Source organism: Anopheles bellator, chromosome 1, assembly GCF_943735745.2.
Source record: "Anopheles bellator chromosome 1, idAnoBellAS_SP24_06.2, whole genome shotgun sequence".
NCBI lineage: Eukaryota > Metazoa > Arthropoda > Insecta > Diptera > Culicidae > Anopheles > Anopheles bellator.
The window spans coordinates 48189283-48201359 of record NC_071285.1 but is presented as its reverse complement, the minus strand read 5'-3'; the positions used below and the strand labels follow the sequence as shown (position 1 = coordinate 48201359).

The window sequence follows — 12077 nt, the reverse complement described above, 5'->3', positions numbered from 1 at the left end:
CTGTTTACGTGCTTTCGCAACTTGACGGCTTCGAAAGGTGACAGTCCGATACTCTCCGCGCCCGTTTATCACGCTGCGTCCAGAGGTCCAGTGCAGCGGCAAGATTCAAACACACCAGCGCCATCTCTATGTCAGCAGACGGATACGGCAGTGACTTACAAAACTTCAAAACGACCGTTCGAAAAGATCCCGGCAGAAGGAACCAAAGGGCGGGCGAGTTGGGTAAATACATCAGACGAATCGCTAGAAAACGATCGGCAGAGAGTCGACACAAGTAGCACGAGAAGAAGAGTACCCCTGTTTTAATCCCACGTCTGGTAGTGGGTTTAAAAATTGGAAACAGAACTACTATGGTTTAGGGATGATTTTCTTTATTAGCAAAAAGCAAAATGTAATATATCACTAACGATGCGTCCACACGATTGTCTCGGAGTGTTGTTCTTTTCTATCTTTTCACGTTATTTCTGAGATTTGCATTAACAGACAACAAGCAGTAAACTGGGGCTACTCCTATTTCAAATGATCACAAACGTCGTGTCGAACATAATACTAAAGAAATGAGAGCTGCATTCTGACACTACGGTAGCGATTGCATTGCCGGACAAATAATAAATATTCACAGAAGTTGGGAGCAGCAACCTGAACCCCTTACTAAAGCACATTCACGCTGGAGAGATTTTTTGTTAGTACGATGTTTTGCACTTCGTTGAACACAGTTCGTACGCTCTGTGTGTCGGTGGCGACGGTGAAGTGATAAAAGCAGGACCGTTTCCTTCCTATCAGATGGGACGTTCGCCGCGGTGGTTCGTTCGTGATGTCCTGAAAAGATACGGAATCCGCTTAACTCAATCGCGCACGCACTTCATCGATAACCACACTCAGCACAACTATAGTTGCTAGGTGCTGTAGCCACAGACACTTACCACTAGCTTCGACCGAATGAAGGATCGCGTGCGGGACAGCTCGTCGTACAGCTGATCCTTATCGGCGAACGCCACGTAATCGTCGTACTCGGGAAAGTAGGTCCGTATCGATTTGCCCGCCAGTAGCTTCTGCTCGAGAACATCCTGTTTATTGAGGAACACTACTACACCGGTTTCGGCCAGAAATCGGTTGTGCCACACGCCCCGGAACAACTCGAAGCCCTCGGCCAGTCGGTTCTGTTTCGGGTCCTCGCGCAAAGTCTGGTCGAAGCTACCGCACGAGACGAGGAACAGCACCGCCTGAACGCCCTCGAACGCCTGCATCCACTTGCTCCGGTGGTGGCGCTGGCCACCCACGTCAAACATGCGGAACTCCTGGAAACCCCCTCCAAGCGAGACGGGCATTCGCACGTTGAACCGTGTCTCCTGGATCCCGGTCGTTATCTTCCGGCAGTTCAGAATGTCTCCGTTCGACGGAATGTAACCCGGCATCGAGATTTTTTCCACGCGATCAAGGAAACTGATGGATGGGAGGAATCGATGTTAGTTACCCCAGGAGCTAGGAGCGCCAGAGCTCTCACACTTACTATTTGGCACTTTCAATCAGCTGAAACTCGTTGGCCCGTTTGTAGCACCGTTGGATGCCTCGGTCTGCCCACAGTGAGCGGACACACTGTACGTACTCCATCGACGGCTTCTCGGGCGACTGGCGGCCGACCCGCAGGATGTACTCCGCGCATCGCTGGTTGGCCAGCGAATCAAACTTCAGCTCGTGAAGGATCGCTTCCCGCACCAGCTCGTAGATTGACTCGTGGATGTTTTCGAAAATGTCCGACAACCGATCCAACCGCTCACTGGCAAGGATCGATGGACAGAGTGGGGATTGAGCGACGCGTGGTCACTTGAAGTGGTTCGTATACTTACTCGATGCTGTAGCTGTTTTGGATGTGCAAAATGCGCATCTGCTTGATGATGGTCGTTTTGCCGGACTCGCCGGCCCCCAGCAGCAGTATCTTGATGGGATCGCGGATTAGTGGTCGCACCTGCTCCAGCTGCTTCGAGGATTGCTTCTTCCTCGTCTGCAGCTCGTGCGATGGCCGGCGGAAACAGTCGATCAGCAGCATTGTCCGGTCGGGTTCGGTCCGTTGGTCGATCCGGTTCGCCGTCAGAGCACCGAATGACCGACGTTGGTCCGCGAGCACCTGTTAAAAATGGGATAGGAGGAGTGATTTAATGTAATTAACTTTGGCGCCCTCGTGCTTCGTGTATCGGTCGATATGGTCGATCGCACGATTCGTTATCGGAGTGCGCGGCGAGACACCGTGTGGCATCAGCGGGCGATATCAGTTTCTGCTGATCTTTTTCCGCCCGTTTCCTCGCCTCTGCTGGCCACCCGGGGTCATGGCGACCGGAAGGATGACGCTATGGCCGCATTCATGGGGCCTATGACACCATAACCGGTACACCTCAACATGAAGGGAAACGAAGGGAAAGTACTTGTTCCGGGGCGATAATTTAAATCTCTTCGAGTTAAAACACTTGACGACTGGTTCTCGGGGTTTCCCAACTGTCCCTTGGGGGTCCCTGGGCGGTGATTCACAACATTGTTAAGGGTTACAGGCATGATCTCGAAAAGTGCATTTTTTGGGCGATGAACATGATGCACCTTATCGGTGCAAGATCAACCGATCGTAATCGTACATTCTACAGCGCCCGCCAACATGTGCAACTTTTTAACGTCAATAAAATTAAATTTTATCGACTCATTCGACAAATAATAGAAGAGCTGCTAAAATGTGTATCGTTGTATCGTTGTATGGCAATTGTATGGCGCATAAAATTAGATAAAACCATTTTTTTCTAATCTACTCGCTTATCACTGTTCGGGGGCGTGATAATTGTCTCCCATGTTCAACATATGTTAATTCCAGTTGCAAGACTACTGGCTGGCTGGCAGTCGAACGGTTTTACTACCGTTCACTTTCTCCACCGCGACACGGCGTGAAACTTTATTACACTGATTGGCAATGGCCAGCAGGCTTTTATCGAACCCTCTACGTGCGCCTATCGGGACGATCGAGTGGAGAGCCCGCAAATTGCGGTCGATAAAAAATAGAACACGGAAACATATCAGGTTCGCGAAAGCGGGTACAGTACATAAGTGCAGTTAAATGAGACGTGTAGACATTCGGGACAATATTTGCGCCATATCAATCATAATCACACGTCTCGCACCAGCCATCATTTCATTCATGAGAACCGAAAGCACTTGAAAACACTTGCCGGAAGTGATTAAAACGCAAAATGAGGTTTTGCATACTAAATATGGCGTGCGTCCTGCGTATCGACGTTCCACTGACGCAACAGTAAGCTTGAGAATGAAAGTATCCATTTGCCAGCATACAATGGCGGCCATTGTTGGTTTGAAGGTGATCCCTTTTTGGGGTGCCAACCGGATGAGACCGAACAAAAATGGGTTAGGAGCGATGGCTCACTATTTACGATTATATTTACCGCGAAATAGCTGAAGGGGATTAGAAACTCTAATCGTTGGAAGGAAAAGAAACTCACACCGTGAATCGGTGTGGGTTCTAGAGAAAACGTGAAGTGGAGGATTATTTTATCACTTGTTGTCCAAGCCATGGAAATCATCGCTGGTCATTCGTTTGAATCAGAATGGTGCAATACCATCGAAGTGCTGATCCCTGTTTTTATGACCTGACTTACCTGCGGTGAGATGCGATGAGTGTGAGCTCGCTATATCCCAATATTCGAGGATCGCGAGGATCGAAGACCGACGTTTTACACGGAAAGAAAAAGTATCTTGTTCTGCAGTATCACCTTTGATAACACCAAATGTTATCACACTATAATCATCGTTTCTCGTAATCACTCCGTGGCGAACACGTTTGCCACCGTCGATATAAGATAATATAGTTGATTGGTCAATTACTGTTTTTTGTGTGGCTTTCTTCGTGGCGCGGAAAATGGCAGCACTACCGCAAGGGAAAATTCAGTGTTTCACACTCAACTGAACGCTTTACCGATACAACTTGTTCTACGAATTCTTCTGAAGCACGCCACTGAATCAATAAAATGATTTCTATTGTCTCTTTCACAACGATCCTCTCTTGTGGCACTGTGCCATGCGACTTGGGCCGGCGTCAAATTGCAACTGCCGAGTACGCAAAGCACATACTCCTTGTCGTGCATTATCAGGTATCATCGCACACCTTCGTCGATACGATACATCGATCGCATACATTGACAAAATTGGCCTCCCTTGTCACACCGCCCGGAAAGGTGCTTTCCCCACGCCGCGAACCTCCCCGGCAGCGCACCATCGCCATTATCGTGCCGCAGACCAAAAGAAGGACAACCGTGCGGGGATGTTGGGGACTGTTTACGTTTCGTTATCTATCGCACCCTTGATCACGTACCCGGTGAAAGGGACAACGGTTGAACGCAGTTTCTTCGCGGGCAAGCGATGAGGAGTTAATCTAATTATTAGCAAAGAGTTCCCCTGATAGCTATCGTGGGAGAGTGCCTCACCTGCTCCCGGGTCGGGCGTTGTGTAAGGCACTAGAGAGTGCAGCGGATTGGAGAAATGATAGGGAAAAATCCCCATCAACTGCAGCCTTCACAGGGCTTTGTCCGGCGTAACCGGAGCAGAGTTTGCTTAACAATAATTGCGATAATCCTGGGCTAATGTGTACATTAACGCAAGGGTTACATTTTTAACCTCTTCATCAGCGGTCACGTCCTCAAAACGTGCGTTTAAATTGTATGTAACCACCGAACCGGTTCCGTCGCCGGTCGTTATGCCGTAAATTATAAATATTGACATTGGGAAACAATCGACGCAGTTGAAGACACCAAGATGAACAGCCCATTACGGCCCGCCGCTAGTCGCCTGGTTTCGAGTGTCAATAAATCCGTCTATACAATGATACTTCAACAACATTTTTTTACAAACAAGCAACGCACATCCACACACAATTAGAGTTATGATAAAACAGGAAAAGCACAGTCAGAGCGCCAGACAATTGGTTTAAGTTTCGGATCAAGCTGAGAAGCTCCCTAGTTCCATCTCAAATTATTACGTGTGCTAGTTTTTGGTAATCTTAACATTTATGATCAGCTTCAGAAGTTGGCAACACGATCGTATCGGACCGAACTCGTTCGAACCAGACATGGGCTCCCCCTCTTTAGAGCAAGAATCGCGAGTAACCCTCCTTCTTCGAACGTGAGCCGAGATGGTATCGAAGCCGGCCCAAATGAAACGTTTGCAGTGTGTCGTGTGGTGGTAGTGTTGGGGCTTAATATAAAACATGCCGATGTGTAGATCTAAAAGTTCCTCGTAAATCATTAGCGACCAGGCTGGTAGATCTTGCACCGAACCGAAAGGTCCTCTCGTTTAATGCCACGTTGCGTTCACTTGAGCAGTGACCACTTCAGCTGCTCTTTGGCGGATTGAAGCACCTGCAAAAAGAGAGAAGTCAGTCGAAATATCCCCAAGGAACAGACCACACCACGGGTTTGGGGAGGGAGTGCAAAAGAGAGAGAGCGCGAGAACTTGTTCTCCAATTCTTTAATAAACAATTTGCTTCGTTTCCATTGTTCGATTGTATCGCAGGTACTGTCACTGGAACAGGCTTCTTCGGCTGGTTTCGGCCTAACAGAGTTCACCAAAAGAGTCCGTGAATGGCATTAGTTACCTGGGCCACCGTTTGTTCGCCGATCGGAATGTCATCGTTCCGCAGGTCCACTCGCTTCATCACAGACGATGGATCTGCGTCAAGGATAATGCTGCAACGAAGGCGAACGGTGTATCGTCTGTGGCGGGATGGTACGGGAACTCGGTGTGACTTACCCGCCATCGCAAATTTCATCAAACAGCAGCATCATAATGTCCAAGTTATCCATTATGTTGCGCTTCTCGACGTTCCGCTTCAGAATCAGTGTGATGGTGTCGTACAGGCAGTTCAGCACCGACAGGAGGATCAGTTCGTTCTCCTGCGTGCTGCCCATCACGTAGAACAGCAGATCCACATTGTTCTTGTACACGCAGGTCAGCCCATCCAGCATGATGATTTCGGCATCCGCCCGGAACGTTTTGTCGTACAGATTCTTCTCGTACGCCCTCTGCTCCTTGACGGTGGGGAAGAAGTTTTTGTCGTAATATTTGGCCAGTATCCGATCACCGTTCTGGTCCAGGATACACATTCCCTTGATGGTGTACAGTGTCGGTTCCTGTCGAAGAGGACAAACCGGCGGTGTGCTGACACAGTGCGTGCGAACTCTCACATTTGCTTAATCGACCGGTCAAACTACCTACCAATAACGAATCCATTGTGAGTGTGAATGTGGGTATTTAATACTTTATACTCGACGGAAAATCCGGAAACAATGGGCAATTGTTGAACAGCCGAATGTTTGTTGCGTCGTGAAACGTTTGACGTGGACACTCGCAATGTCATAACAAACGCGTAAACGTCAAACGCGAGAGGCACACCTTCGTCGAAGTTGTAGCAGATCGGGTGCCCAAATCCTTTCTGCATTGCCCTTTTTTGTTATTTCTTTAAATTCAAAGGGCGGTTTGAATATCGTAAATATGCAAAAATGGAAATAATTTATTACTCATGATTCAACAATATGGGAGCCCGAATGTAGGTCCATCGTACGTTTTTGCATCCGATCGGTCATCCGTACGGCGAGCCGGTGCCGAGGAAGTGATCCAGAGGCTCGTTGTAATCGCACCGATGTCGGGGTAATGTCGGTCGCTGTCCATAGTAATGCCCCAGACTGGGCAGCTGGGGCTTCGGAGGATACGGCGACAAGCACGGCTTTGGATAGATGCCGGTTCGCGGAACTGGCAAAGCGTACGGGACAATGTCGGACAATTCCTCCTCCGTGCTCTCGTACGTTCGGTCGGGGTCGGGCATGGCGGCGGAAGACGTTAATAGGCTGGGCAGCTTATGTCTGCAGGAGCACACCGGTGGATAGATGTTCCGTTCGGTCGTGCCGTAGTTGAGAAAGGGTTGGACCGGTTTTGGGGTAGTGCAGGGTACGGGCTTCGGGCACGTCGGGACAAACTGCGCCGGTTGGGCAGGTCGTTTCACATCCTTGCGGCATTCACAATTCGAGGCAAACGGGAAGTCAAAGTCTTCATCGGATTTACCGCCCTCGACGGACACGACCTCGAACTCGACGTACTCCCCGGAAAGGGGCAACGGTTGGGGCCGCTTCGGACAATCGCACTGCGGAATGCACCGGCCCTCGTGGCGGACGTACCCCGGTTTGCAGATGCAGCTCGTCTCCGGAATGCAGATCCTCGGCTGCAGCACTTTGCTGCAGTCGTTCTTGCAAGTGGGCACACAGAATTGCCGACAGTGGAACAGCTGCTCGTTTGGACCGCAGGTTGGCTGGGGCGGTTTTGTCGGAGGAGGTTTCGTGCACGGTTTCGGTGTTACTGGTTTCGGCAACGGAGCTGGGCGGTAGGGGCCGTTTGCACGAGGGCTGAAATCTGCGGAGGAGCCAGAGAAGGACATTTTTGGGCAGCCGCGCACTCATTGGATGGCAGGACGAGGACTGTCACTTACATTGGTTGGCAGGACGAGGAGGACACATTTGGCGCGGTATGCAGGCCTTCGCGTGGCGCACAAGGCCCTGCCGGCAGACGCAGGTTGGTTTCGGGTAGCTGCCCTGGGCCCGCCGACAAATGGCGTGCGAGCAATCGTCCTCACACGTTGGCTCACAGCACGGCTTGTCCGGCCTCAGCACTTCGAACGGTGCACACTTGACGCTTGCTGTGGGGCACAACACGTGGCGTTAGAGAAAATCGGGACACATGGGCGGACTCTAGCAACTTACTGTCTTTCGACGATCCGCACTCTTTGCAGCTGGCGGACTGGAGAATGACCACTAGGAACGCGAAGAGCACCACGCCCGCCCGTAGCCGTTTGTGGCCCACCGTTCGCATCGTGCAAAGTGTGGCTCGGTTGATCAGGCTCAGGTTCACTTGCCAAATGTCACGGCGCTCGCGGTTCGGTGTTCTATAGCCCGGCCAGCAATGGGTCATTTCACTTTATAGGTGCCCATCGTGCGGCGTGACAACGCTCCCGTGGTTCGGTGATAGAATGGATAGATTCCGGCACGTTTCGCGCGCACCGCACCGGACCGGGCAACACATTTGAGGTCCACTCTTCAAACAAAGCCAAAAAAACGGTAAGATGGACATCGCTGGTGATAGGAGGTTTCGGAGTAGATAAGTTCGAACCCAGCGGAGGTCAGTGCGGTTTGTATGTTTTAGGCCAGCGTTCCGCCGGTCACGGCGCGTACTCCGCGGGGCTCAGTATCGGGGCTGAGCGTTTGGACACGGCACGAAGATATACATCCGGTTCGGTGGGTATTTGCTGCGCTGTTTGTTGTGGTTTCTGGCCGCGGATCGTTGGCGCGGAAAACAATGGAAGCAAACAAAACCACGAAGGTATCACATGTTGTGCGTCGTGCGTATCACTCAATGGGAGAGACCCACGAAACCGGTGGCGAAATGATGTCAATCAGGAAAGTAGTGAAGCCTATCATTGTGTCTTTGCTTAGTACATGATCAATTTGTTCTTCTATTCCAGATATATGTGTTGTAACCGTCATTCCTTTGCTGGATTACGAGATACCACCTTCCGAAGGTGTCTGCAGAGATCGCACAGCCAACCGGATTTCGCTCACCAACACAGCAATGCGCCATGCTGACCCCAAAAATAGTCACACATTTGGCGGTGGCCGTGGGCCAGTAGGCGAGAGCCCTTTTTTCTTTTCGTTTTGTGGGCCCAACGCTCAACAAAAGTCGTGTGACTCCGCGCCCGGGGCTCTTTCACTTCGCGCGAATGCTTTGTGGAAAAAGCACGTGTGGAAAAAGCGTCTTGCGCTTTGCGTACTTGCGCAGCCTGCTTCGGCGAGCCACGTGTTTCCGTCGCGTTTCGCAAATGGAGCAACTAAAAAGTTCCGCACTCGCCGTGCAAAGCTCGGCTAGTAGGCCACGAAGCGAAGCGATAAAGTTTAGTACCACAAAAAAAAGAGGTGGACATGGCGTTAAAAAACAGACAAACGGACAGGCCAGAGGCATTGTGTGTTACGGTAGTGCTGTGAAGCTTTCTCGCGATAACTTACGGCCACTTGACACAAAGAAGCGGCGGGCGACGGTAATGGCGAGTCTTTGTCAAGCCTTTGTGAGTGCGTGTGGACGGATAAAGAAATTGTGCCAGGACGGGATTATGAGGAGGAGCAGCAACCTCTCCCCGGACTAAGAGGTAGAAGTATGTAAAAGAATTAACTCACAACAGGAACAGGACCACAGACGGAGCAGGAACCATTTTCCCAGGAGCACCGATCGACGGCCATTTCAATAAAGTAGAGTGGGTACCCGTATTTTTATTGCTCTTTCATATAGGCATTCGCTTCGTTCCCGAGGGGTCGTTTCACTCGATGCGTTGCGGTGGTTCGGCGGAAGGCTTACCCGCAGCGCGCTGAACAACGTGGCTGTTGCGGCACGAACAGCTGATAGCGGGAGACACTGCGCGGGCAGGACGCCTTGGTGATACAGTGTCCCTGGTAGCGGACGTAACCGGGACGGCAGGCGCAGGTTGGTTCCTCGACCAGCAGCACCGGGCACGAGTCATCGGAACAGTCGTCGTCACAGGTCGGTTCGCAGGACGGACGCCGGAACACGAGCTGCTCACAGCCGCAGCATTTCTCTGGAAAAGCAGAACAACACATATCAAAGGATTGCTGTCTGCTGACTCCGCTTCCGGTGGAAAGCGCGGAAGGAAGAATTACTTGGCATGCAGCACGGTGGTGGTGGCGGCGGCGTTGGCGCCGGCGTCGTCGTCGTTGGTGGGGGCGTCGTTGGTGGGGGCGTCGTTGGTGGGGGTGTGGTTGTTGTTACTACTTCCGTGGTGGTGGTTACTTCTTCCGTGGTGGTGGTAGTGGGCGGAGGAGTGGTCGTTGTTGGCGGAGGAGTGGTCGTTGTCGGCGCAGGGGTGGTCGTGGTGGTACAGCACGGCGGTAGTGTCTTGCAGCCGCAAGGATAGTACTGCTCCTCGGAAGAGTAGTCGGTACCGCACACGAACGTCTTGCCGCAGGGACACCGTCGGTCGCACTTCCGTTGCCACACCTGCGGAACGTACTCGTCCGAATCGGAGTCATCCTGGTACGAGGGGCAACAGGTCTTCTGGACACACTTCCCGTTGTAGCGCACGTATCCGCTCTTGCAGACGCAGGTCGGCTTGTAGACCAGCTTGCAGCTGTCGTAGTCACAGGCCCGGCACGACATGTCACAGGTATCCTGGCAGCAGGGTGCCGTCGGGCGCAGTACCTCATTGTCACCGCACGACACTGGCACGGGGAAGGGACATTTAGCGACGTCCGTGGTTCCAACCCAGACCACTTCGTACTCACCGTAGCAGTTCGACATGCGGCTAGCGTTCGCTACCGCTACGCCCAGGATCACCAACGATAATGCCGCGTACAGCTTCATGGTGGCGTTCAGGATAAAGTTGGTGGCTTGACGATCACACTGCTGCACAGCCAATGATGCTGCCCGAATGGATCTCGTAGCGTTTTATACACAACATACGGGTAACTCACGATTCCCGGCCCACCCACGGCATCCGGCTTGATAACTGTGAAGGTTTATTTTTTCCATACCAGCACGATCCACGGGCGGGCGTGTGGCCGGCTTCCTCTATCGCCCACTACGCCCCAACTCTACCGGTCAGGCCAGCGGCGCCCATGGGGCACTCAATGTATGAGGTTCGATCGTGCCTTGCGTAACGTGCCCCATGTCGGCCAATATCACCTCCTGGTATCTGCATTCCTCGCGGTGGGTGCACCTGTCGCCGCGCACGCACCCCGCGTCGCAGAAGGGAAGGCGGAAGGGAAGAGCGACCAAATAACCCTCTTCCTGTATACGCTCTCTGGCTGCAATCCTTCGGGGTTTCGGTTCCGGAAGGCTCAAGCCCCCCACCGGGACCTTTTGATTTTTGGGGGTAGATCCAATGGAAGCTAAAATTTTTTTCTCGGTCTACCAGAAGGTTCCTCGGAGATCCTGATAATACGACCGGCCAGTGTTCTGCGTAGGCACGCGTGGCACGTGGCCAGGCGCTGCGCAGCCCGTTTTTTGTGAGTTAGGAATGTCGCGCTTTTCCGGGACTTGCCACGAGTGTCGATAAGTCTAAACGTGATTATTAGTTGACCTCTGTTTACAGTTGTATATTATGTGCACAAAAATTAAACGCAACCCGACATATGTTTTTTTTTCTAACACAGATACCATGGCTGAGTGCGGCCCGCAACTAAGAAGGCAGTGGCCAACCTAATTGAAGGCCAAATGCAATACATTATTTTCAAACAATTCTATTATTAGACTGTAAAAACTTAATTCTACAAATAATTCTACCATTCCACAGTGGTTCTAAGTTGCAGACAGTAAGGTCCCGTGGAGACTGTCACACTGGTCGCACTTCACGAGCACTGATCCCACTGGAGCGTACAGTTGATAGTGGGGCATAAGTCCTGGGCAGGACGATGGCGGGATGCAGTGCCCTCGGTGCCGTACCATACCGGGCTGACAGGCACAGATGGGCTCGTTTACCAGCACCAGCGGACAGGCGCTTCTCGAGCAATCGTAGTCACACGACGGTTCACAGCAGGATTGAGCGAAAACCAGCCGCTCACAGGGTAAACATTCTATTGGAGAGGACACGAAAGGTTAGCCTCCGGAAGATAGTGGCCAGCTGTGGGTTACGGTCTTACTGGGTGGCGGAAAATCAGCTAGCGGAGACGGGGTAGTACTGGTCGGTGGAGGAATCGTGTAGCGTATTCCCTTAACGTACCGATACCGAGGACGTCGCGTTTTCGTAGCACATGGATGGGCCGTGGTTGACGTGGTCTCGTTTGCCGTTGTCCACGATCCTGGTGGACAGTCCTCCTTTGGGATGCAGTCACCCATGTGGCGCACGTACTTCTCACGGCAGACGAAAGTCGGTTTAAACACCGTCATCTGTGGGCAGAGCGTGGTCAAACAGTCCTCCAAACAGGTTGATTCGCAGCATGGTGGCGTTCGCTGGAGAACCTCGTTCTCCGAGGAACGTTCTG

The 12077-nt window shown here is 51.9% G+C and overlaps 3 protein-coding genes across 3 annotated transcripts; all 3 read right to left on the bottom strand.

Moving 5' to 3' along the window:
- Positions 1 to 459: 459 nt before the first annotated feature.
- On the bottom strand, positions 460 to 4068 carry LOC131216477 (guanine nucleotide-binding protein G(f) subunit alpha). The gene is made up of 5 exons (XM_058210979.1): positions 3651 to 4068; positions 1848 to 2125; positions 1511 to 1777; positions 924 to 1443; positions 460 to 819 (listed from the first exon to the last, which is right to left on the bottom strand). Exons 2-5 carry the CDS (start codon positions 2045 to 2047, stop codon positions 652 to 654), a joined length of 1155 nt encoding a protein of 384 aa, XP_058066962.1. The 5' UTR covers positions 2048 to 2125; positions 3651 to 4068; the 3' UTR covers positions 460 to 651.
- Positions 4069 to 5015: 947 nt separating this feature from the next.
- Positions 5016 to 6402, bottom strand: LOC131214120 (coatomer subunit zeta-1). Its single transcript, XM_058208491.1, has 4 exons — positions 6262 to 6402; positions 5797 to 6176; positions 5642 to 5732; positions 5016 to 5405 (listed from the first exon to the last, which is right to left on the bottom strand). Exons 1-4 carry the CDS (start codon positions 6274 to 6276, stop codon positions 5358 to 5360), a joined length of 534 nt encoding a protein of 177 aa, XP_058064474.1. The 5' UTR covers positions 6277 to 6402; the 3' UTR covers positions 5016 to 5357.
- A 223-nt stretch (positions 6403 to 6625) lies between these two features.
- On the bottom strand, positions 6626 to 10458 carry LOC131215765 (zonadhesin-like). Its single transcript, XM_058210160.1, has 6 exons — positions 10380 to 10458; positions 9889 to 10316; positions 9439 to 9653; positions 7797 to 7978; positions 7541 to 7732; positions 6626 to 7449 (listed from the first exon to the last, which is right to left on the bottom strand). The coding sequence occupies exons 1-6, from the start codon at positions 10456 to 10458 to the stop codon at positions 6626 to 6628; spliced, it is 1920 nt and encodes a 639-aa protein (XP_058066143.1).
- Between the last annotated feature and the right edge of the window lie 1619 nt (positions 10459 to 12077).

Coding starts and splice junctions, on each gene's coding strand:
- LOC131216477 (XM_058210979.1), bottom strand. CDS start 2,047: ATGCTGCTGATCGACTGTTTCCGCCGGCCATCGCACGAGCTGCAGACG. Junction 1,778..1,847: donor CAAAACAGCTACAGCATCGA/GTAAGTATACGA, acceptor GATCCTTGCCAG/TGAGCGGTTGGATCGGTTGT. Junction 1,444..1,510: donor CTGATTGAAAGTGCCAAATA/GTAAGTGTGAGA, acceptor CCCATCCATCAG/TTTCCTTGATCGCGTGGAAA.
- LOC131214120 (XM_058208491.1), bottom strand. Junction 5,733..5,796: donor GATGAAATTTGCGATGGCGG/GTAAGTCACACC, acceptor CCTTCGTTGCAG/CATTATCCTTGACGCAGATC. Junction 5,406..5,641: donor GCGAACAAACGGTGGCCCAG/GTAACTAATGCC, acceptor CTCTTTTTGCAG/GTGCTTCAATCCGCCAAAGA.
- LOC131215765 (XM_058210160.1), bottom strand. CDS start 10,458: ATGAAGCTGTACGCGGCATTATCGTTGGTGATCCTGGGCGTAGCGGTA. Junction 10,317..10,379: donor CCGCATGTCGAACTGCTACG/GTGAGTACGAAG, acceptor TCCCCGTGCCAG/TGTCGTGCGGTGACAATGAG. Junction 9,654..9,888: donor CTACCACCACCACGGAAGAA/GTAACCACCACC, acceptor GGCTGTGAGCAG/CTCGTGTTCCGGCGTCCGTC.